At 44.5% G+C, this 25,659-nt stretch overlaps 1 protein-coding gene and 1 long non-coding RNA gene across 4 annotated transcripts in view; one reads left to right on the top strand and one right to left on the bottom strand.

The window, feature by feature from the left end:
• Positions 1-17,745, bottom strand: part of TLE4 (TLE family member 4, transcriptional corepressor) — a 99,722-nt gene extending 81,977 nt beyond the window's left edge. For all 3 annotated transcript variants that reach the window (XM_052777140.1, XM_052777139.1, XM_052777138.1), the window contains exons 1-4: positions 17,279-17,745; positions 16,731-16,828; positions 15,550-15,613; positions 14,123-14,167 (exon numbers count right to left, since the gene is read on the bottom strand). In XM_052777140.1, the coding sequence (XP_052633100.1) occupies positions 14,123-14,167; positions 15,550-15,613; positions 16,731-16,828; positions 17,279-17,323 (252 nt within the window). In that variant the 5' untranslated portion in view covers positions 17,324-17,745. The remainder of the gene's footprint in view (positions 1-14,122; positions 14,168-15,549; positions 15,614-16,730; positions 16,829-17,278) is intronic.
• A 2,155-nt stretch (positions 17,746-19,900) lies between these two features.
• On the top strand, positions 19,901-25,031 carry LOC128137771 (uncharacterized). The gene is made up of 2 exons (XR_008233832.1): positions 19,901-23,881; positions 24,952-25,031. It is a non-coding gene; the product is annotated as an uncharacterized LOC128137771 (long non-coding RNA).
• The last annotated feature ends 628 nt before the right edge of the window (positions 25,032-25,659 follow it).

Genomic DNA, 25,659 nt, shown 5'->3' on the forward strand with positions numbered 1-25,659 from the left:
CATGCTAATTGCAGCTGGGATGGAAAAGACAGCAGAATTCACATGGCAAAACAAGGACAAAACTCTCTTGGGAAAGAGCACCCTGCCCCAAGCGTGTTACAATCTAGAGAGATAAACACAGCCACTTCTAAGTGACTCCCATGTAATAATATCTCACCTCCCATTTCTTAACATACTGCTCTCCAAAAACTCCTCTGTGTTAAGAGTTATGCTTCAGGAAATAATATTACTTCTGCTTCCCAGACAGAGAACTGAAACAGTGAAAGCCAGAGGTGAAGTCTCCAGAAGGTATGTAATGGGATTTTTAAAAATGCCTCAGCAGACTAGACATGTAATTTAGGTAGAAAGTCAGCAACAGACAAATGCTCAAGATTTTCAAGAATTCTTAAGCACAGGGGGGTACCTACGCATACCTATAGATATATAAAATGTACCTTTACATCTTAAAAAAAGACACATCAAATATAAAGGCTGGAGCACAACAAGAATTTAGGCATTAAAATCCCAAACAACAATCTTCACACCCTTGCATCCCCACTCAGGAATGACATAGTGCTGAAGTCACCAGCAGTGCGTAGGAGTCTCTGTCTCCAGCGCTGAAGCTCTCCATTAACCCTGCTGAGTCCCCTTTCCAGACACGTTCAGAAGAGTCTTTGCCTCGATAACACCAAGTTCTTTGGCATCCAGCTCACAACTAAGCCCTGCAAACACCCTCGCCCTGCAACATCTACAACTCAATGCTTCTCCACCCATGTCCCCCAGGGAGCTGAGAACCACTGCCAGAATTATTCCCACATAATATACAGCAGCAGCACATTAAAAAAAAAAAAAAAAGGGTGGAGAACAGATAGTCTTCTGTGTAACAGCCTAGTGGTTAAAGAGTTTAATCAGAGCATTATATATATGACTTCAATTATTTCTTTACTTTTCCTTCCCACCTCCTAGGAGAACACCCTGTCTAATGGGCTTCTGTGAACTCTGGGAAGTAAATACTCCCAGTTCGTCCACCAGAGAAGGAAAGTCCCTTTTCCAGTTCTTGCTCAGAATCACTGTACATGAAAAATCACCATGGGCTAAAACATGTAAATGGATTTGGGGCAGGGACTGGAACCCAGCACCACTTCCAGCTGGCCAGAGTCTTTCCGGGGCAAGAGCACAGCATGCATCTCTCCTTTTTCAGCTCTACTGAACCATTAAGGATCTCGTGCAAACCAGACAACTTTCTGTTGGGTATCCCGGTCATTCTCCTGGGAGAGAAGAAATATGGGTCTCGCTAGTAGACAGAATTCTAATTAGCTGAACTAAGATGAGCCAAGAGTGTTGCCTTCTCCAGCTTTTTTGTTCATTTTTTAAGAAAAATCCGCACTATGCTTACACTTTAAAATAAAGTTTAGGTGCCACTCTTCAAAAAGTGATTCTGAGACTACCAAGTCAAGGTGGCATGTCCTGGCAGCACCAACTATGGTGTCTTGGCCTTCAAGCTGTCAGAGATTTAAGACACACCCGTGACCTCAACATTTCCCTATGAGCTACCCTCCGTACGTGCTGGATTTCTTTGGCTCCGTGCTGAATCGCTTAACTCACCCCACACACCGCAAATACCACTCTGCCCTTGTTCAGCTGACCCTGCAGCCCAGTGGTGCAAAGTGCCTGCAGCATTGCTCCCGTCTTGCTGCAGACAGCAGTCAAAGTGGCTTGTCCGAGGTCTCACAGGAAGCCCTTGACAGCACGGTCCAGAGACTTGCACCTGGATCCCCCCCAAGCCCTGGACCCTGGCGGCTGCATCTCAACCACCTGGGAGCTTTCTGCTTTGCTTCACATGAATACAGAGGGGTATTTCCTGCGTCTACAGATTTTCAGGCTCTCCAGTTCTGTCGCAGGTTTCAAGAAACCTCATGACCCTTAATACAGTGCATACTTACAGCAGCATTTTTCTTTGAAAATGTGTAAACTAAGATTATCCCAGAATTCTCACCCACACAAAAAGACTTGTTAAAAATCAATGCTTTAGAAGAAATACACGCCTGAGTTCCAGGCAGGAAACAGTAAATAGCAACGAAACAAAGGACAAAATATCACCATTTTGTACATTCACAAGGCCTGTATGTCCATTTGGCTGAAGGCATATTTGAAAAAAAAAAAAAAAATGCTGCATATGCGAAGAAGCTGGACATTTGTATCTGCAAAGGGAAGTGTTACATCTTTCTACAGAGACAGGTTTTTAAAGTGTGTAATAGCAAGGCTGCTTATGTTTGAAAAGCATCTTGTATACATGTTTGAAAACTCATCTTCAAGGGGAAACCTACAACCTCAGAAAAAAACCACCCCACACGTGTGCTCGTGGGGGCTCTCTTCTTGTACGATCTTGTGGTGCTGTTGCTCTCGACATCCCTATCTACGTGATCAAACCTAAGAACAATTGTCACCCTCCGTCAAATCTGGTGTTAGAAAAAATGTCAGAAACAAACAATTCCCTAGAAATTTCCAGGATGCCACAGGCACAGAATTGTAAGACTTTCTCTTATGCTGCCAACAAACGAAACAGGATGCATGTCTTGGTGTCACCAGTCTGCAGAGATAAACCAGGGAACACTGTGAGGAGGAAAGTAACCCAGTGTCTTGTAGTGATGCATGGACCATGTCTTTCTCCTCATGTTGTCTATGTTAAAGACACATTATTATCTTTGTTTTCCTTAGCAGCCATCTCTAGAAGCACATGGGAGCAGAGAGATGCAAAGGAAGCAGAATGTCACTCCTGCACGAATTAAACCAAGAACTTACACGCAATTTAGTTTTCAAGAGTAACACCTCCATATTTATGTATGGACAAATACATAACAAGTAACTCTGACATAAACAGCCCTTTGATATTTGGAGAAGTCAGTATCTCTTCCACCAATAATGTTTTACAGCAACAAAAAAGCAAGAAACTCTCATCAATGCTTGGATTTTGTTGTTGTTGTTGTTGCTGTTGTTTAGGACAAGACTGAGAAAGAAAACACACAGTTTGTCCCCAGAAATTAAGATGTACTGAAAAAAAACTGTAAATAAGCAACGTGCTCAGACTGCAACAGCTTTCTGCAATTAGGACAGAAAGCCTACTGGTTAAATTGAGTATAAGAATACACAATATATTCTTTGTTAACACACGGACACAAACATACGGGGTGTATTTTATGCACAAAGTCTTTCCAATCTTCTTGTGTTATTCAAACACTATGGACTGATATTTTAAGAAGAGGCACCTACTTTGTATCTAGTCACATGCTTTGTAAAATTACAGAAAGCAGACAGTAGTGGTGTTGTAGCTGACTCTCTTTTACGCATCAGCACAGTGCCATCTTTCAAAGGGGGCACTGTGAAAGTGGATGATTGTCATACAGAGTGAATGGTACTGCAGGGAAATAGGAGACGTGAGAAGAAAACTAACTACCAACCTTCCTCCAATCGTTCCTTGTTCTCTGCCTCCTCCCTCAAACCAAAATCCAGCATATGCGTTTTAGCCAGCTTTGGCCTTACTCTCTTTGCTTTCCTTCTCCAAATGTTATCACAAGACCACCCGCCCTTATTTCCAACTTTTATCTCCAAATACAATTAACAAAGTGGCAGGCAGGAGGACAACTCAAGTATCTTTAGTGTTACCTCCTGGTAACCTCTGGAGCATAAGAACAAAGGAAATCCCATGGCACTTCTGGAGCTCATTACACAGACAACATAGGTTTGGAAGGAGTCTTCTTCCCGCCACAGCAAATACATATTCATTCAATATTCTGTGATTCTCCAGAACCTCTTATCTAATAATGGACATCAACAAATTAAATCGTAGCTCACTCCCTCTCATGTAAATATCATCATTATTTCAGAGAGGGAGACAGAGGCACAGAAATTTTAAGAGACTTCCACAAAGCGCTGCAGAGTGCGAGCTCGCAGTCAGAGAAACCACAACTGGTAATTTGTCACACACTTTAAATTAAAAATGGCCTCTTCCCCAGATCCGAGGCAGTCAAGCCCCTGGGTAGGCATCTGCAGGTATCCAGAGCAGGAAACAGCACAGATACTAACGCTGACTTTTCTCTGCAGACCCATGGTGCTTCACAAAGGACGAGTACTGAACTCACCCCACTTCATCCTGCAGCCGCCATAAAAATCCAGCAGAGCCCTGCATCCCTCTCAAAGAAAAACACAGGACACGGCTTGGCTCAACTGCTGGATTCAGGTGCCCATGCGGAGTCCATGCTGCCACTGGCTACTTAGCTGTCAAGCAGCTAGATGGTGGCTTCTCCACCTCAAACCCAATGCAGGATCTCCCAAGGCAGACAGAAAGCCAGTCAAAGACACTGCCAGAGCTACTGACAGAAACCCGGCCCTGAACAGCCCTCGGTGAAGTGGCTTTCATGAAAAGATGTGGACAAGCATTGTCAGGTATGCCCCCTTCCCCAAGCCTTAGCTGGGCTGCACTACAGTTATTTTGTCTCCCTTGCATTTATTACTAGGAAAGCTTAATAGGAAAACACCACCGTGTTTTCAAAACGAAGTCCAGAAGTGTTTCAGCTATGAGGCATGGCTGAAAACCCCTCATTCATCCCTGTGGAAGGTTAGAAATGGGAAAAAGCAGTTGTCCAAGATAAAAAGTTTCCTCAATGATTGCTGCACTTTCCCCGTGGTTTTAAAAGGTAAAATTTGAATCAAATCCTAAATAGGAGTAACTGGTTGACCACCAAACAGAAGTTACTGAGATAGACAGGTTAACTGGATATCCAAATTTTTTAACCTGGAAGCCCTCAGTTAGCTATCTGTGTTACAAAGAACGAGCAAAAATGAAGTTCCACCTCTCCTGCCAAGAAGCAACGAGATACGAGAAAGAAAATGAGTGATCAAAATGCCTTCTCCCTCAACCCCCAGCTAAATCTCACTCCAATTTGCCTTATAATTAATTTTAAATAACGCTGTCACGTTAACGTGCTAAATGACGGCTTCAGCCATTGAGCAACTGTCAAGAAAAACATCCTGTAACCCACACCTTCCTAACACTGAGGTCTGTGCAACAACACACAAGCCTCCTCCCAGCTGCTGCAAGGGGGGGGACCCAGGGATCACACCACTGTGCCAGCTCCATGGGGTCTTCCTCTGCTGAGCCTGTTGTTATAACCCCATGGACAACCCATCATGAGTTTTGAGGAAGCTCTCTGCCTTGAGGACACAACAGACCCAGGCTAGACCTTTTTGCTGTTGTTCTTGGGTTTAAAATTATCAGTGTTAAATTTCAATAGCATTTGCTGTCACTGCCTACAAGTACCATGGTGTTTTATTAAGTATTTGCAGAGAGCACATGTTGGCCCTCCTGTGTTTTGATTTGTTGATTTGGGGTTCAAAGGTGGAAAAGACAAGGGGAAAGGGGCCCCTTTGCTCTCCAAAGTGCTCTTCTGCCACAGGAAATCTCCATCACTGACTACACCTGTAACTGAAACCCTGGTGATGCCTTAGCAGCAGCCACACCATGCCCTCCATACAGTGCTACTCCATCACCAGCTACTCTGTCCTAGGGCAATCACTTCTCTCTGGGGTAAGCCAGGACAGGCTCAGAGGGAGTTTTTTGCATTTGCAAATTCTCCAAACAACCGAGACACTACGAGAAGCCGGGCACATAAATAGACAGAGTAAATACAAGAGAAGTTTACTGTATTTAAGATGAAGGAAAAAGGAGCATTTTTAAAAATGAAATGCTCTCAGTGATCATATACAACATGCACACAGTACTCGACAAGACACATGCCAAACAAAATCTAGTGGCAGGACCTATTGTTATGCAGATTCTTTATAGCATGAAGAGGACAGATTTTGACTTCTGCTCAACTGTGAGATGCTCTGCTGAGGTTTTTAAGCAAACACAAGAAAAAACAAAAGCACACATTCTCATTGCCAACGTTCCACATCCCAAACATAACAGTGAAAGGTTTTTCTCCTTTGAAGATGTTGAATCTCACCCAGCAAATGTCAGAAACTTGTGGCAGTGTAAGATCCTGTAGAGACACCAGTTACGTAGACCAAAAGAGAGAGGACAAGTTAGAAGACCTCCACTCAAAACCATGTCCTGTGTTCCCTCTCCTTCTAACACAGGAAGGGGAATTGCCAGCAGCATATCTGTGCCATCTTATGATATATAATCCACAAAGATGTGACGCGCAATTCCAAAAAGAATATGTATATATTTTTAATTAGGTATTATTTTTTTCTTAGGAGAGTACACCTCACACATTTTCCGAGAATACAAAATCATGACAAAAGTTGCCAGCTGTATCTCGTACTTGGCTCCCTTGACTTTACCATGAATCTTGGGAAGTTTCACTCCTTACTTGAGAAAAACTATTATGGAAGAATACTGGAGGAAAAACTAAGAAGAATGAGCCAAGAGCAGTTTGACAGCTTAAAATTAGAAGGGAAATTAAAAAAACCCCAAATTTATTATTTTTATCTCATGATTAATTTTAAGCCAGTCTTACGATTTTCTGGGGACTGGCATGATTTAACATTTGAAGTTGGCAATAGAGCATACCATACAAATACATAACCATAAAGAGACCAATTCAAGTTTACTGTGGGGACTATAACTTTGACTTGCCTGACATTTGCACATTTAAACGTCCTGGCCATAACCCCACAGTGTTCAATACCAGAGCATTACATACCTGTCTTGGGCTAGCGAAGATGATTCCTCATGTCTAAATCCTATCCACACAGGCAAGAAAGCACTAATTAGAGTTCTGTTGCTATTTGTGACATAATTCAGTTATATTTAAAAAATATTATTTAAAAAAAAAAAGCTATGGACACCTGCTTTTGACATTGTGCCAAAACACTTCCTGCTACACTGAACTACAGTTTGTGCCCCCAGTAAGATAAACAGTATCAAGGGGAAAAATTTACAGAAGTACTTCAAGGTACCAGTGGAACTGTAAAAATATGATCTTGAACCAAGACAAAACCTGTAAAAATACACAGATAATCAAAGAGACAATAGGTATTCTTAAAACCACTTCATATTTTTGTGTTTTAAAATAAAGATTAAATAGAATAGAATAGAATTTCTTGAGTATAGATAGGTCTGGCTTCAAGTATATTGTCATCTGTTAGTTAATGCAAGTATCAGTTTATACAACCTGTGTTTCACATTATCATCTTTGTTCTGCTCCCGCTGTGCCTTGCGGCTAAATAGGTTTTCTGCAAGTCAGTGGCAACAGATGTGCTCAGTCTGCAGACAGCAAAAGAAGTGACTTCTGTAACAATTATAATCACACTGTTCACAAACTGGCCCACGTCTGTGATAAACCCAGTTCTTTATTACGTCCACAAACAGTACATCACAGCTTCTCATTAAAAAAAAAAAAAATATAAAAGTAAGACCAAATTGATAACTCTGAACTCTCAACGTTTGACAGCCTTGGTGTTAAGAGTGACAAAATCTGTTTCCTGGCTTTAATGCACTGAGTCTACGGTATACACTGTGACTGACCTGTATAAGCACCCCCTTCACTTTTTGTAACATAAACCAAAATCAGAATCCCTGCCTCAAGGAGCTTTCAATGGCAATTATTTCACATGCCTGAATCTTTATGTTTAAAGTTATTTCAGTTGCCGAGCCCAGCAGCCAAACATTTCCAAGCCAGATTTACAATCGCCTCTGCAGCCTTAATTCCACTTTTCTAATGTCTATTTTGTGCACTCGAAGAGGTCCTTTAGGAAAACTGGTAATGAGATCAGCGAGCGTATAACTAAAACCTGCACCATGATGCATATACACAATGGGGCAGGATTAAGCTTACACAAATGCTGTAAAGCTTGGGCATCCCAGCACCCTGATACCTCACTTTGCAGCCCATCTGCTAATTAATGGTTTTTCATGTGCTGAACAACCTCGGCACTTCTTTTTCGGCCCCAAAAGGAAGGCAAATCTCACCGCATGAAATGCTGCAAAAGTTATTATATACAAAATGGTGACACAGCTTCCCTCTCCTGGTGGGCAGCATGTTCTGACTGTTCAGCTGCCCAAAAGGGGCTGGGTGTTCTCACCAGAACGTTGTCCCTTACTGCAAACAGCAAAGGTGCTGGAGTTTCCTGCATTACAAAAAAAAAAAAAATTTGCAAGAATTTTTTTATAGGGTAAGGTGTTAGGCAACCCTTACCACAGGGTCACCGCTGGCCCCCTCTGTAATTACAAGTGGACCCATAAACTAACATAGTCAGTGAGGCGGCATCACGGCAATTAGCATATTTCAAAGACAGAAAAATGCTTTTATGTTTAAGCGCTGTAGAGCACAGCCTTTTGCCAGTAAAACAGAGCGTATGTCTTAATTTAAAAGTTTGCTCAGCATGTTTTGTGCTACTTCCTGTGTCTTAAGCATCTGTCTGAATTGCCAAAACAAGTGGGGGGAAAATGACACTTTCCTTTGCTTATGAACAGCAAAACCAGGGTGAAATGGAAGTTCTTGTCCTTATGCATACTATTCTGCAATTGCAGGGGGAAAGGTTATTTCAACAGTAACTCACAGAGAAGTGGTAACAACAAACTTCCCAGTAATTAACAGGACCTCTCCACAGAAAGGCTGTTTAACATCTGTACCATGAGGAAAAGAAAGCACAGAATCTTGTTTCAGAACTTAGCAGTTATTACCAAGTAAAAGGTTTCCGATTTAACTGCAGAATAATACATTTTCTAACTTTTCATAAGCTTCTAAGCTTTTCTGCTAGCTTCAGAGGCTAAATAACCTAAAACTGGGACAAACAAGCCTCAGTTGTCAAACTGATTTGACAGCCTATTTTTTACATTTTGCGACTTTGATGGAGAAGCCACTTGTTTTTCTCTTCCTCCTTAATAGTCCTGTGTGAGCTGCAGTCTTCAGAATTTCACTTCTAATCTCTCTCGTTTTGAAGTTTTCCAGTTCAGTTCTGACTACCCACTGCCTGTATTTCTATTAAATCTTTTCTACTGTTTATAATGGAGAACAAATTCAGCTGGTATAATAATTTTAGCTGGCTCTCTAGCGATTCCTCAAATGGAAGACAATATACACTCAATTACTGCATGTGTTAAAAAAAAAAAAAAGTGCACACATGCATGCACACACATTCACACCAAGCCCAGACCACTGCCAAAAAAAAAAAAAAAAGAGAAAAAAAGTGTTTTTCTGTTACACAGGTAGCGCATATACAAACCACTTCTCTGTGATATATGCGTTTCATGGCCATGAAGATGAAAAATGGCCAAAACTCTGCCCTAAATTAAACAAATTGATTCCCATCTTTACCCCTTTACCAAAATAATTTACTAAGGCTTAAGAAGCAAGCAAACTCAAGGCTAGGATGTCATACAGCCTATATATTAACTCAGTCAGCAATAAATCTCCCCTTACTCTCCATACTACCTTCTTAAATAGCTCACTATAAAGCCCCAACCTAATTAAAAACAGCTTTCTCTGCAACAGTGGCCTTGATTTCACTTATTTACACATTAACTGCAGCCTCCATTTGGCCAATCCAGTCTATTCCCTGTACCACGCAGGGCCTTTTATCTGCCCTGGACAGCATTTTCTCCAGCAGATGAAGTAGATGCCGATTGATTTGCTGTCGAGCATGGTAAATTAATAGCAACAAATTGCTGAGGGCCCCATCTCACTGCTTCACCATGCTTCGGCAGTTTTGCTTTATTTGCTCCATGATGGGCAGCAGTCAGGCCTCTTCAAGTCAATTTCTTCTTAACAACCTGCAATACTTTTCAATGGTGAAAATAGAGCCGTTCCTTGTAAGTCAGAAATCAATATCCTATTGCCCTTAGAAAATGCTAAACAAGCAGTATTGGCAATCCACTTGGTACTAGAGGGTATCAGATATAATGCAAATCCATACTGCTTCCCTCCTCATAGTTATTACAGTTTGCTAAAAGGTTCCTAATGCCATTTATCATCATTTACCATCGACTACTGCAGCTATGATTATGATATCCTATCAGCTAGCAGAGCCCTTTCATTTCTATCCAATTAATATTTTAGCAGCACTCAAATGGTTGTTGCCCAAGTCTTGTAATAAAATTTACATGGTTTGGACTGAATTTTTTTTTTTTACTGTGATCTTAAAAAGTCATTTCATTTATTTTTTAATACCCAGCTTCTGAAAAGACCTGAATTTTCTTTCAAAAATGCTGAAATCCAACATTCTAGCATGTGAATTAGTTCAGAGATGGAGGTCTAACCAAAAAGCGTGACTCAGAATTTATGTATTGCCACCTCCAAAAAACACAATCAAAGTAAAAAGTGAATGCTGTATCCTATTTGTGCTTTCCACCAGTCCCATTCACAAATATCTGTTGTCTGTAGCCAAATACAGATACTTATTTTAAGTGATAATTACAATTCTGAATTAAAACCTTCAGCAAGCATGTTTGATTACAGCAATTTAAATAAACTGTTTACCATAACATTAAAACAGCCTAATTTCAGAAATTAAACCAAATGACCACCACCACGTAGCAACAGTATGTTAGAAACACAGAGCAGCACATCAACTATTCATTCAGGAACTATCGGCTGAGCCTCTAAAAAAAAAATATTAAAAAAGCAACTTAGTAAGAAATGGGCATCTTCAGACCACACTCAAACATTCATAATTATGCTAATATTGAAATTCTAAACTATAGGGAAGTATATGTTCATACTGTGACCCACAAACCCGCCAACTCAATGCCTTTTTTTTCAGAATGTGTCTATTTTGAAGCTCTATTGATCCTAGTACAGAACATCAAAAATCAGCTTAGTATTTTAGGCTATAACACCACATGTCACAACATACCCCACACTTGCCTTTAAAAAAAAAATACAAATGACTAATTCTACCAGTCTAATGCTATTTACTCAGTTACCAAAATTTAAATTAATTATGTTCTCAAACATAATTGTTAAAAATTGGCAACATTATGCAGGCTTAATTAAGATTAAATCCAATTTACTAAATGTACTTTAATTGGTACTAATTACATTAGCTTTCCTTTCAGAATGACAAATTCCCCATAGGTTTCACTTTAATAGTCTTCTATCAAAATCAACACAGGATGACTGATGATGAGCATCACACGAGGGGTGGGAAGAGATGCTCTTCCCTCCTCTCCCCCCCCCCGCCCCCAACACAGAGGCACACTCACTACTGCTGCTGTCTGCATGTTTATCCTTTTATCAATTTGCTAAGTCACAGAGTCATGACTCCATCACAGCCATCATTTTCTGTTCCAGTGAAAAATTTCTCTAAAAATAAATACTCTGTGGCTGGGAGCAGCCAAGAAGAACAGAAGCTTTAACAGAAAAATACACAAAGGTTTCAAATATCAGGGCCACCAATTACTAGGGTACTTCCAAGGACTCCAGGGAGTCCTGCTCTTGAACCCTTTGAGACGCAAATCTAATAAGTGAATAAGCCTAACCTGATCTTGAGAACTAGGCCCAATTACGCCGAAGGGCAACTTCACTGCATTATTGCCTGCTGTCCATTACAAGGGCATCCAGCAAGTACATCTGGAAAAGAACCTGAGAGGAACCAAGGCTGTCTGCCCAGAAAAACAAATAAAGACAGATATGCCTCTGTGCTAAAGTGAAAAAAAGACAGAAAATATAATAAGTAGGTGGTTTGCAGGGCTGTCTGTATTTCATAATGTGATAAACTGCCCTCAGGATTTTTTATATGATTGAATTTAGAAAGCTGGGGAGGGGAGGGGAGGGGAGGGGACGGGAGGGGAGGGGACGGGAGGGGAGGGGACGGGAGGGGAGGGGACGGGAGGGGGGAGAAAAAACAAAACGGTGAATCGCTCAATTTCAGCCAAGTAAAATTCAAAAATGGGCAAGGAAGAGAATGGAATTTAAGGTGGAAGACTAAAAAAGCTTCGCGCACATCAAATGGAGCAATCAACTCTATCTATACAATATACCAAATTGGACCCTAACACTGGGATCATAAAGCAAGATGGGAAATATTTTGCAGTTGCTGAAGCAAGAGGAGAAAGGGAAGAAAAAAAACCCACACTGTGGCCATAGCAGGGGAGACATGAGAGATATGAAATTGATACCAGATTTAAGAATGATAGCGAACAAGTTTCTTAGCCGCAGCTCATGTGAATCAACATCTGACAAAATATTTAAGTGTTTTGCATGAGAGTACGATACTTAAACTACTAATTTGAACAGACTGAACAGTAATGGAAAAAAAGGTGTTTAATTAAAACCCACTCCTTTGTAATCCCCACACTTAGTTGTAACTAAGTATTTAATTTCTCCAGAATATCACTGACGACTCCATCACCATAACTGTACACAATTTCTGAAGTAAAGCTGTTAGAAATCAAAAGGACTTTCGCTGTGGGTTTTTTTCCCCAGCTTAAAACAATTTAATTACACACGGCACTTGCAAGATGATTTTGTCCCACAGAATTTTGTGCAGTGTAAGTCTACATAGAACTAACTGCTGTAAAAACAGGGTACCCAGAAATATAAACCAGTCTGACTGCAATGCTTGCTTTCAAACACCTGTAAGAATTTGCTATGTAGGTGGCCTGCAAGGGCTCTCTGGTCTTTGTGAATTGTTTCCGTATCTACTACTTTACTGATTGGGGTTTTTTTGTTCGGGGGGTTTTTTTTGGTTGTTTTTGTTGGGTTGGTTAGGTTTTTTTGAATGGGATCTGGAACAATCTGGCTATTCATTTGAGAACAGACCCAGCACTTCTGAGAGTCAGTGACCAGTCTTTCCACCAGCACCCATGACCTGAATCAGGTCCAGAGAGTCACCACGTATGTACAATCTGATCAGCTGCAATCACAGCCTTTTCCTCTCAACTGTTTGTTAAATGCACTTGTTGAGTCTTCATGGTACCTGTAAGGAGGACATCTGAGTTCCACAGGTCTATGTGTATGTGTGTAAAATAACATGTATGTACAAGCTCCCGTAAGTTTGGAGCTGCGGATGCAAAACGCTTTGAGGCAGGAAATCCCACCATCTTTGTATTTGTATGTCATCTAACACAAATGGCCCTGATCAGTACTGTGGCATGGGGATGCTAATGGAATACAAAATACAATAAATAATAAATAACATGAAAAAACATTTGACTTGTATGTCTGCTCTCACTAAGATAAAGAAATCCTATTTCCACAACCCAGAGAAGTTCCAAATCCCCAACTTTGAACAGAAATGTGTACAAACCAATTTTCAGATGGTCTTCCTTCTCCCATCCAACCATTTATTTATTTCTGCAGTTTACACTCCCCAGCAACGCTGGTGAATTGCTCAACCATTTGCTAAAATGAGTTGTCAGATTTAAACTCCACCATATAAAAAGTTCCCTCACTGGAAAAGAGGTCAGATGTTTAATTCATTCTCCTGTAGAGAAGGGTAAAAACACACATCACCGAATAAGAAACTCTGATTTACACTACCATGCTCCATCTGACTAATCTCCTGGTAATCTTGGCCTAAGTGCTAGACTTCAAGGCACAAAACCCGGCATGCTAACATCCTCACAGAAAGCTTATTTACTCTTTCGTGTTTGAGATGCTAAGACACTGGTTTTGGACAAAGGTCCGAGTAAGCAGCCTGAGGGAAAAAGGAACATGGCTGTGCATCAATTGCTTCCGTAGCTCCCGCTTAAATCAGCCCAGGTTAACCGATGAGAACAGTCTTTTCCACACGCAAATACAAATCCCTCGACACCTAATATGCGTTTGTGATGTAGCTATCATCCCAAAAGGTAAACCCTGAATGTTCGAGGTCAGACAGATCTGAAGATACAACCCACATACCCATGCCTACATCCCATACACCCTCCCCGTGCAGTACAGGACAACTTGCACATGCGGAGATTGCATGTGGAAAGTCAACCAAATAATGCACAACTGGTAGCCAAGACCGTAACCTATGCAGAGCCCATATACCATACACAAGGTGGAAGTTTCAGGGCCAGGTTAAGTACAAAAAAATTTCCAATGCGCTCAAGCATGCAATTAAAGCAAGTCACACAGAATACACATCTGCTTTAAGATTGATGGGAGATATTACACAGAGAATTCCTACACAGAATAAATTCTCTACCTACCTGTTTATGCATCTCTATATTCAGCCCATAGGACATCTCATAATACTAAAAAAGAAGAAAATTACTCTATTAGACCTTGCAATTGTGAAAACTATTCCAAAATTTCCTTTGACTCAAGCATCATCTGTACAAAGACATACAGACCTAAAAACATTTATTGGTCTTGAAGAGCTCCTGGAATTTGAAACAGCATTTCACAGCAACTTTTTTTTTTTGCTTTATCTACATTGCTTCATGTCAAATTTACAAAGAACAGACACAAAACAAGGAAAAAAACAGATGACAAAAGATCACGAAAAGTAATCACAACCGGAGTTAAAGATCAGAAGCAGAAAAAAAGCCACACAGAAAATGTTCAAGATTTTATTCCTTAGCCCACATAAAAGATGACCAAAAAAACCGCCCAAAGTCTTGAAGCCAGACACACATATAAATCAGCAATGTCTAACAGACCGGTTATTCAATATTTTAAATTAAAACACAAAAAAGTTGCAATTAAATTGCAGGGATGCAAAAAAAACAAAAGAGCACGGAAATTCAGAGCCAAAGCAGATACACCAATCTAAGTGTGTCCAGTTGTGCCCAAGTGATGTGGGAAACTCAGTTCAGTGTGCAATGTTAGTACCAAACAATCCCCAAGACTTAGGCATATCAGGCATGAAAACGACAACTGCGAGCCTTAACATTTGCTTGTGCTCTTGGTTAAGAATTTTTCAAGGTTATTTACTCTTTTTGTGAATACAAGAGTGTTACTTGTCACATACATACGGAAAACGGCTAATCCTCCATAGATGTACAAGAGAACAGATAGCAAGAGCTCCTCTAGAGTTATCATGATCCATCACACAATTACTTATTTAGAGATGTCTTCCTATGCACGTTATTTAACCAGGCAGATCACAACCACTGAAGAAATTGCTTTCACAGCTGAGATCCCTGACATTCTGAATTTAGCAAAACAATGAACCAGCTGCCCAGGTGCAACAGTTCTTCTAAGAAGTAGGCTTCGGGTTGGTATGTGTACATGTTCAATTTTGGCTTACTCCCATCACAGACAAAGATATTATTCTGAATCGTTTTACGGAGATACGATCTTTGGGAAAAGTCAGCAAAAGCGAAAACATCATTCCCAGGTACGCTACTAAAGTTGTACACGGCTTTAAAGGGCTGACAAGTAATCTGCTAGCATTTGGAAGAAATATCCCCAATTGCTTAAAAGGTTAAAAAGCAGGTTTCGCACGGAAACTAACTGCTGCAAACAAGTTATAAACCCCTGAACCTAAGGATTTATAATGGAAGCACTGACGCAACCTCAACAACAGCAGCGCTAGTATAATCTTTCTGTTCGCTTCCAGCAATCCGAATGTATTTCAGTCTCAGTATACCAAGCTAATAGACATTTTGAATTTGTTATGCAGCTTGCTTACCATGACATAATGTCGCTGCATCTCTGTCTTCTCACTGGCCAGTTTTTCACATTCTAGCTTTAAACTGTTCAAGACATGAAAAGGAAAAAGCATGGGTACTTCATAACACAAAACTGACATTCTTCCGAGCACCGGTTACTCCCCTTTTCAAGCACTTCTCCAACACACAAACAGAAATGTGCATTCCAGCTCTTGCTTGAGAGTTCAGGGTGGGGTTTGTACTTTTCCTCTTTCACGAGATACTGTGCAACATCCTCATCTCCTAAGCGAACTGCATACAGTGCCCAGGAGAGTGTTTTTCTCTGACAAAAAAAAAAAAACCAACATTGGCTCACAGAAGAAGCACACAGGGGCTCACACCTACAATACTTAAGTTTGAGAAGCCACTTACAAATCCGCAATTCGGGTTTTGGTGTTTTTATTTACAAGAGTTTTAGAAACACCTCTTGCTTTCACTCAACCCAGAGAGAAATCAAACACGTATCCCCACTTCAAGGAGCAAAAAGTTGCTGGTTTTTTTGTTTTGTTTAGGTTTTTTTTGTTTGGGGTTTGTGGTGGTTTTTGAGGGTTTTTTTTGCTGTTACTGATGACAGAACTGCAAGAAAACTGCAGGTAATTTACAGAACAAGGTGGTAAACATGAACACCTCCGCTGGTTTTTTTTGTTTTTTTTCAGAAGCCCGCTAAGCAATCCTGCCAGAAGTCACTTGTCACTTTGAGGACACGGCGCTCTTCCACCTAAGGATAATGAAATAGCTCGCCGCCTCACTTCCAGGTTATCAGCACTTGACATGTCAATGAAAGGTGCGAGGGGGCCGAGCCAAGACAAGATGCATGTCCCGAGCGGCATTTTGAAGAAAAACAGAGGACGAGCCCAGCCAGCCACACATTTTTCCATCCACCCCCACCCCCCAGCGGAAAAACCAAAAAAACCACAAACCGGAGCGTGGAGAAAACAAGAAAATCCGCTCGCACCCTTCGGCTCGGGGCCCCCGAGAGCCCCCCGCCCCGAGGGCCGGCACCGGCGGCGGGATGCGGAGGAGCGCCCGGCGGGGGTGCGTCCGCCCCGCGCCCGGGCTCCGCCGGGGGGTCCCCGCCGTCCCCCCGTCCCCCCCGGCAGCGGTGGCGGAAAGCGGCGAGAGGCGAGCCCGCGCGGGGCTCGGGCAAAGTAGGCAGCGTTACCTGTGGTACTGAGCCTGCAAAAACTGAAACTCCTCCTTAATCCGATCGCAGGACTCGGAAATGGTGAATTTAAAGGGCTGCGCTGGCTGGTGAGGAGCCTGCAAGCAAGCAACAGCGGGTCTTTCAATCGCCCCCTCTCGCCCGCCCGCCCGCGGCTCCCCCCGCCCGGCCGCCGCCCTCGCACCCGGGCTCCGCGGAGGCGCAGCCCCCCCCGGACCCCCGCCCGCCCGGGGGACAGCGGCGGCGCGATACCCGAAGCGCCCCGTGCTCCTGCCCCGACGGGGCCGCCGACGGTGCAGAGCCGCCGCGGGGGGGAGGCGTCGACCGCTCGGACCCCCCCCCCCGCGCCGGCCGTAGCCGCGGGACGCGGGGCGGGCGCTAGCACCGCCGCGCACCGGGACAGCCGCGCACCGGGCGGGGGCAACTCGGAGGTGCCAACCCCGGCCCGGGGCGGCAGCGGCGACGCGGCGGACAACAATAAGAAAATGGCTACAACTCCGCGGTGCCCGCGCCGGAGCGCTGCCCGCGGGGCCACCGCCGCCACTCACCGGGTGCCGGGTCTGCGGGTACATCTTGCTCAGGTCGCGGATCATTCACGCCGCTTCGGGGGGGGGCGCTGGCGGCCGGAGCGGCGGGGATCAGCGCTGCAGGCGCGGCGGCCGCGACGGCGGGCAGGGACGCCCCGGCCCCGTCGCCCCGGGGCTGGCGGGGCACCGCCGGCAGCAGCGAGGCGCGGCGGCGGCGACGGCGTCCGCGGCGCGCGGGGGCCGCTGCCACATCCCCCGGGGGCGAGTCAGCGGGCGACGCCGACCGGCTCTCCCGAGCGCCGCCGCCGCTGCGCGGGCTCCGGCGGGCGATGAAGAGGAAGAGGAGGAGGAGGAGGAGGAGGAGGAGGAGGAGGCGGCGGCGGAGGGCGGGGAAAGCCCCTCCGCCGGCGCCGGTGCGCGCTCCGCCAGAGATTCCCCGCCAGCAGTTCTCTCCCCTTCTGCAAACTTTTACTGCTGCCGCCGGCTCTCCCGGCACCGAGCGGAGTGCCCCGGCGGGGAGAGAGGGCGGGCGGGCGGGCGGCGCTGCCGCCGCCGCGGAGGTGCGGTGCCCTTTTGTGTGGCGGGTCGGTCCTCGCTCCTACCGGCCGGACCGCATCTGCCCCGCTCGTCCTGCTTGACCGCTTTTTTTTCGTTCTTTTCGGTTGTTTTGGGTTGGTTGGGGGTTTTTTGATCAAAAAAAAAAAAAGAGAGCGAGAAAGATGCAAAAGAAGATACGGTCCGCGCTGCTTTATTTATGTCTTTTTTTTTTTTCCTCCCTCTTTTTTCCCCTCCTCGTCTTTCCAAACTCCGGGAAGTGGCGGCGGCGGCAACAGCAGCAGCGGCGGCCCCGCGCGGAGCGGAGCCCCGTGCCCGGCTCCGCCCGGCCCAGCCCTGCCCTGCCCGGCCCGGCCCGCCGCCGCCGCTCCGCGCCGCTCCCACAGCACGCTCTGGCGAGGTGACTCCTTTGACCAAATTTAGCAGCGGCTCGTCATTAACATGCTGATACATATTCACAACAGCCGGAAGGCCGCCGCCCGCGGGGCACCCTGGGAGTCGCAGTCCTCCCGGCGCCTACTCTCCCGGCCCTGCCCGCACGCCGCCGCGGCAGGGACTCATCTTCCCGTCGGGCACAGCGGCGCCGCCCGCACCCCCTGCCGCGCGCCGCTCCGCCCATGAAGGGCGTCGCCGCCGACCAATCGGCGGCGGCCGCACATTAATCGCCGTTCTGTATTAATGCCCATCATTTCACCGCTGACAAATGGGCATACGGGCCCGAGGAGGGAGGCAGCGGGTGGGGCGGCCCCGGGCTCAGGCCCCACGTGGGGGCCTGACGCCGCGTGGGCCCGCAGCCAATCAGGCGGCTCCCCCCGCCTCTCCGCTCCTGTTTGCCTGCCGCCCGAGGTGGAGCCTCGAGATCGCTGCCGTTCCGCGGCGCCGGCGTTCGAACAGGGGAAACATTTGTTCAGCCGTCAATCAAAGTAACGTGGGCCGGTGTCGGCTGTCGCTGCTGCCGCCGCCGCCGCCGCCGCCGCCGCTGCTCCCGCCGCCTCCTCCGCGCGGGGCGGTGGCGCGGCGGGAGAGGGGGGCGGCGGGGGGCGCCCGCCTCCGGCCCCGCCCGCGGCCACCGCTGGCCGGCCGCGCCGCCGGGGACGCGCGCTAATTGGTGGGGCAGCGTCTCCTTAAAGAGACAGGCGCGGTGTGCTGCTATCCCCGCGGGCGGCGGCGGGCGGGCCGCCGACTCCGGGCTCGCGTTTCCCCGGCCCGTCGTGGGTCTTGTCGGAAGAAGCGGCGCTGCCGCCGGGGGCAGGCGGGGGGAGCTGCCCCCGCGTCGCCCTACCGCGAGGGACGGGCGAACCCCGAGAGCGGCTGGCGGGGGCGGGCGCCCTCCTGCCCTCGCCTCGCCTCGCCTCGCCAGGCTGCCCGGTGCCGGGGCAGGCCTCCCTTCGCAGCGGCCCGTTTTAAAGCACGTACGCCCGGAAGGCGCCGAGGCCGAGGCGGGTGCCGGCGGGGCAGCCCCTGGCCGTTGGAACTCCTTCGCCGCGCCCGGTGCCGTCGGGCCCCGCGGCCCGTGCCGTGTTAACGGTCGCTGAATGCGACGTTATTTCAGGCTTTTTTTTCTTTTTTTTTTTTTCCCCCTTCTCCTGCTGGCTTTACTCAAGGGGGTCGATCTTCACCCTGGGGAGGGGCCGCAGTGACAGGGAGCGAGGCCGAAAGGCTTGACCCCCCCTGAAATGATGTGCTGGGAAGGGTGGGACCGGGCGTTTTCTGCTGTCGTCCGGCGGGAGGAGGGCGGCCGGGTCCCAAGGGCCCGCTCTCTGAAGGTGCACTAAACAGGCTTGGAAATCACTCGCGGAGAGGGAGGCTCCGGTAGCTACGTCTGCACCTTGCCAGCAGCTGTGGTCTGCAGGCTGGGGAGCAGGCTCCAGAAAGAGTCTTCCCCGGCCTGCGCGCTCTGCTGCCGCTGGCAAGCTGTAACTTGAAGGCCTGATTTCCCCCTAAAACCCAATCCTGCACCTAGTGGTGCTGTGTCCGAAAAAGACCCCAAAACAGTTTTTCTGCCGAGCCTCTCCGCAGACAATGCCATGCGGCGATGCACACGTGAAGGATAGGCTCAGACTGTTTTGGGAGTTTGTTTGTTTTTTTTTTTTCTGGCTGTGCCTGTCATGCTCAGATGTGCTTTCCAGCAGTTTGTATTCCTGATGAGTTGCAGTTTAAACCTGCATGCAAAACAGATGCAGTTTAGCCACGTCATTTTTGATGCCTGTATTCCAAATCTATAGTCTCAAAACTTGCACTTGGCAATTAGTGCCCTAACAATGGTAGCTAAATTACATATACTTAGATTTTTGGTCATAAGTTTTCTTTGCTGCCCACAGATCTCTGGCTAAGGCCTGCAGTCGCTGGGCACCTTGAGGCCTTGATGGGACGTGCCACCCAGGTTTTGCCACCAAGGTTTTGCCTTGCTGATGTGACCTCCGAGGACTGGTCCAGTAGTCAGGAGCTCAGGAGTCTGAAGCAGAGTGGTGCTGACGAAGGTAGTCATGGCATCCATCTTCCACCACTGCCTAGGGCTCAGAGCTGCAGGAGGCACGGGATGGAAGTTCCTGCTCTTTCTGAAGTAGAGTTTGTAACCACAATCTGCTTCCTCCATGGTGAGTGCTGTAACTGCTATCACCTGGAGCAGTTTGTGGCAACTGATTCTGAATCCTTTTGAAGCAATCTTTTGCCTAAAATGGCAGGTGGCCTGCTGGGAAATGGACGAAAACATGTCCCTCTCACCTTCTGTTTTTATACCACCAAAAATGTCTACGTGTTAGGTATTGCAATACTCGGCCTTCAGCCAACTTGCATATTTCTTTTCTGCTGGAATTTTCATATTTACCAGGTTCATAATCAGTGTTCCAGTGGGATTTAGACCTCTAAATATTGTTTAAAGATTTGGAGATAAAACACCTGCCTAATGACAAAAACACTGCTTCTCATGTGTCTAAATCTTCCAGCACCAAAAATGGTTTTAAAAGATTAGTCATGAGTACCCCCTTCACTAGGCGGCAGAGTGCTTCCAACTCCTCTGAAATAGAGGACATTCACCGTGTGCCAGGGTCAAGTCTTGACATTCAGACGTATGGCTGTCAAATCAGCAAATGCTTAAATGCCTGTCACCCAAGTGCTTGAAAGCTGTGCAAGCAGAGAACAGAACAACTCACTCTGCAGAGCCACAGGCATCTCTGGAAACGTGATGGGTGAGCTCAGCAGATTTTACCATCAAATCTGCAACCTGGAGAAGGATGAGTCCAGTTGTAAAATAAACAGTATATCTGAAGAAGTTGAATTCTGAAAATAATAGCAGGATTCGTTGTTCCTTGTCACCCTGCATGAGTTTGGCATGAGGTACAGAGCTCCAAATGGAAAGGTATTCAACGCCTTAGAAGGCAAACAAGTACAGCTTTTTGGCCAAAGCAGTCCCTCTTCTTCTTTTGGAGGGCAATTTACCAGCGGTGTTCATCAAAGCTTCTGTACTGTTCGCTCTTGCTTGCCCATCAGTCTTCAGTGAGTTTGTGTGGCTAGAAGTAGGGCAGAGTTTAGTTTGCTAAGCTCTAGCAAGATGTATGTATCTATATACTTAAGTCTTCATGTAACTAATCACTGTGTATTTTTGCACAGTTTTGCAGCATTCTGGCAAGATCCATGAAAGCCAGAAGTTTAAGAGAAAGTGCACTATAACTTGCCACTTTTAAATTATGTGAATTAAGATCAGAATGTCAATGTCATTCTGTTTTTTTATCTTGTGTCACTTCTGACACAGCCTTGATGGGTCTTTAAATACAGGCTGTTTTGTATTTAAAGTTCCTTGTTTTTTCCTTCTTTTATGAAAAATCTTTTATGGTAGGTTATATAACCTGTACTATTATGTAGCAAGTGGAGAAGGTAGTTTTTAAATGTTTTACACATCTTGCTAAAGATTTCTCATGAGTGAATCGACTGCAAGAAATATTTAGGCAGTTTTATATGCACAGTAAGTGTGCTGAGTTTTGACTGGTGTAGAAGAACCCTTAAAAAATATCACAGAGGAGCCAGGGGTTGCAAAACATCCCATCCATTCTTTTACTCCTGTTGCCAAGAAAAGCAGCTTGTTATTTCAGTCCTATTAATTCAGAACTAGTCTGCTTTTGAGTACATTTGAAGTTTAAGGTCTGAAATGAACAGAACAATGCATGCTTATATATTTATTGTACAGGATAGGTGAAAAAGAAACTGTGTTTTCCACCTTAGATTTTCTAAGCCACTTTCAGAGTCTGTGCCAGAGGACCTTTAAGAAAGGGTCCAATCCTGAGGCCATTTTGTATGTAACCCTACAGATTTCCTACCTGGAATGACTGTAACTGAAGACCAAGAGAGTTGTGCCTAGCACTGCAACTTATTACGGTTTATTTTGGGACCAAGTTACTAGGTCACCATGCTTTGTCAACTGTGTACTCACGTGCAGACGCACACAAAAGTAAAGGTGTTAAACTGATAAATCAATCAGTTCAAAATGCCTCAGAGTAAATCTTAGATCAGTAGACATATGTAAGTGCACTATGTAACAAGTGGTCTTCTTATCTTTCAAAAAGATAAACTCAGTGAATTTTTTCAGTTGAATTGGCACCAAGTTCTCTCTGCTTAAGACTTTTAATTATGGTGTTAAGCCAGGTTTTACTGGTAGGAGAATGTAACAGCATGACACATGGTTTATGTTCTTGTGCTTTATAAGTGCTATGAAGTGACCCTGTCTCAGTATGTTTTTAAAACTCCCGACCTACAACTTTCTAAATTAGTCTTTAGTGACCTTAGGTATATGTTGTAGCTAGTAAGCACATTAAGAGAATTAATGACACTATGTATAAGATAATGATTTATATGGAGCTCTCTCACAAAACAAGAGTTTTGTGTGTTCCAAACTATTTTTCAATGAAGTCTTTACATTCTTTAACATTGTGAAACTCCCATTTTATTTAGTTATTTTCTAGGCGTTGGTGTTTTGGATTCATGGTCTTACTTGGTTTATTTCCGCTTGATTCATTACATGCAAAATTCTTGCCATGACACAATTCCTCTTATAAGAAACTCACTCGGGATGTGGCAAGAAAACTTCTGTTAAAGACCACAGAAGTTTTTTCTGCAGGAAGGATAACAGTTTAGGGCCTATCATGTACTGGAAGCTGGATTTGTAAACTTACGCAGTGCAGAATGGCTTAGGCAGATATTTGAAATTAAAGTAATTTTTCCTAGACAATGCTCCCTTTCTCACTGAAATCTATGAACTAGCAGTAAGGAATATTTCTTTCCATGGCAAACCCATGACAAATTCTTCAGGAAGAAAACACAAGTCCCTCGGAGAAGTCTCGTAAAGTCTTATGCCATCATTAAGTTGCGTTTATGCCTTTTTATCATGTTTGAGATATGAGTGCTACCTAGTCACCCCTCACTTTCTGCAAGGGAGTGGCTTGGTCTTGAGGCCCACCTGCAACATTCTCTACATGGATGCAGCCATAAGGCTGTTTCTCCCACATCTTGTGGCAATGTCCTAGCTTGCAATAAACACAGAATGAGTGCAGTACAGTTTGAACTGACAAAAAGCTGGACCTGAACAAAGCATTTTCACACAATTACACCTTATAGTCACTTTGCAGCTAGATAACAAGTTATACCCCTGATGAGAATACAATATTTCTTAGTACACTTTATTCGTAAGGAACCGTGTTAAACTCAGTAACTTGAAGTTCACCAGTTTATTTGCAGCATTGGATCCAAAGCTTTCTTAGCTTCCAAAAAATTAATAGGTGGCTTCACAAGAAAATGTATGGGCTCATCTAAGTGCTGATATAACACGGAAGAAGTCACCCGCTCACACGACACAGCCTCCCTTGTGTTTACCCCCAGTGTAAGAAGAACAAGGATTTCCCTCTCAGGAGCAATGACTGTATGAAAACACACAGCTTACCATTTCACCCGCTTTCAACTTCTCTAACCAGGTTTCAGTGCTTACTGCAATGTTAGGAGTCTGCTGGCAATATTAGAAGATAAGGAGAATGGATTTAGCATGCCTTCTTGCTACCCAGGATGCAGTCCATGCCCCTGAAGGTAAAGAAAGTTCTCCCAGCCCTTGCAACACCGTTAATGAAAGTCACTATTTAGCCTCTGGCACATATTAATTACTAAATATATCCAATTCTTTGAGTTAAGTCTTTGACTCAAGATTTCTTAGGTGCAATAAATATTCCACATTTTTCAAAACTTTAGCTTTTCAAAAGGAAATACTAAGTTGAAAAGGGATTTTAAGTCATTTAATTTTGATAAAAGAGAAAGTATCACTGTTTGGAAATTAACATTGTCAAATGATTTATATTTTGTCATGCAAGAAAGCTACATAAACCAATTTAATTTTGCAAGTTCAAAGTGCATTAAGTAGGATGAGGAAAGCTGTACTGAAGGGTTAGAGGCCAAAAGAAAGAAAAATAATTTAAACTGAGTGTAATATATCTTTAATGTTCTTTATATTGGCCTTATTAATGTTTCTGTACATTGGCAAAAGTGAGTAAACTGAGCAGCACAAAAATATTAACTAAGGCAAAAACTCAAAAAAGATTTTTAACTTATTTTCAGAGTGTATATAAGATTTCAAACTTCTCTTTTTCGCGTCATATACTGCAAATTTCCTGGTTGCTCTGAAAGGGTAAAGGCACCATTTCTCTTTTAATCTTCAATTATATGTTGAAGTTGACTTGCATGCTGTCATTGTACTGCAGACTCAGCAAGCACAGGGAATCAGAAGTTTAGATACTGTGCATTGTGAAACAGTTTTATTTTCTTTACACCTTTCTTAGGAGCAACACTTATGAGTAAGATGTACACACCTCTTTTAGTAGCTATGGAATTACTATGTAAAAAGATTAAGGTGTTTAGCAGAGACTGATTTCAACATATAGCTGCTGTATATATATTTATTCTTCTAAAACAATGGAAAACTCTAATTTGACGGCAGTGTGTTTTCATCTGATGAGCAACCAGGGTTTTTATCTAAATACACTTTTCCTTCCTAAGGAATGGGAAGAATAATTCCTCTACGGTTATTATTCACAATAGAAATAGTTGAGACGATGTGCTTCAAGTAAATTTATTAGTTGCAATGTAAACTTCCTGCTGTCTTACAGGAGTCTGGGCAGTTTTGAACTTTTACTGTATTCCAGCATTGAAACTTTTAAACAGTAAATGGATTTTGAGAACCACTGAATGCATTCTGCTTCTGTTTTTGTGTTTAATGGATTAACATACAGTGACCCTATATATGGACATGGACATATCCATGGAGTCAGCAATCCTTTCTTCAGAAAATGGTCAACATTAGGCTTTTGTGGATTATATACGTATTTTGGGGTGATGTGAAAAATACTGCCAAGTCACCAGATTATGTCAAAGCAGCATGTGAAGTTACCTTTCTGTTATCCCTGTTCACCTGTGTCTGGAGAGTTGAGAGTTCATGCTCTCCTAGCATGAATTACATCATCAAGTCGCAGCCTTGCCTTTCCTGTCCTTGAAACATTTTTGTTTCCTGCCCCCAATACCAGAGAGGAGCCCAATGGGGAGTCCAGAGTATCTTCCATGGGATGGAGAGCTGCCATCAGTCTCCTGGCGTGGAGCAAAATGGATTCTGGAAGTGGTGAGACTCTGTCCTGTGTTCTAGGTATGATTTATAGTAGGGGTCAAAGTCTGGTCTCAGTGAAAACTGAGTGTAAAGAAATGCAGTTCTTTTCACTGGGTGCTGGCGAATGGACCTTCACAATCCACAGTTAAAGAAAGTAAAGGGGAAATTATTGTTATTTGAAGGACTGTTTCTATCTGTGTAAATGGATATACATGCA

This window comes from Harpia harpyja, chromosome Z (assembly GCF_026419915.1).
Source record: "Harpia harpyja isolate bHarHar1 chromosome Z, bHarHar1 primary haplotype, whole genome shotgun sequence".
In the NCBI taxonomy this organism is placed as follows: domain Eukaryota; kingdom Metazoa; phylum Chordata; class Aves; order Accipitriformes; family Accipitridae; genus Harpia; species Harpia harpyja.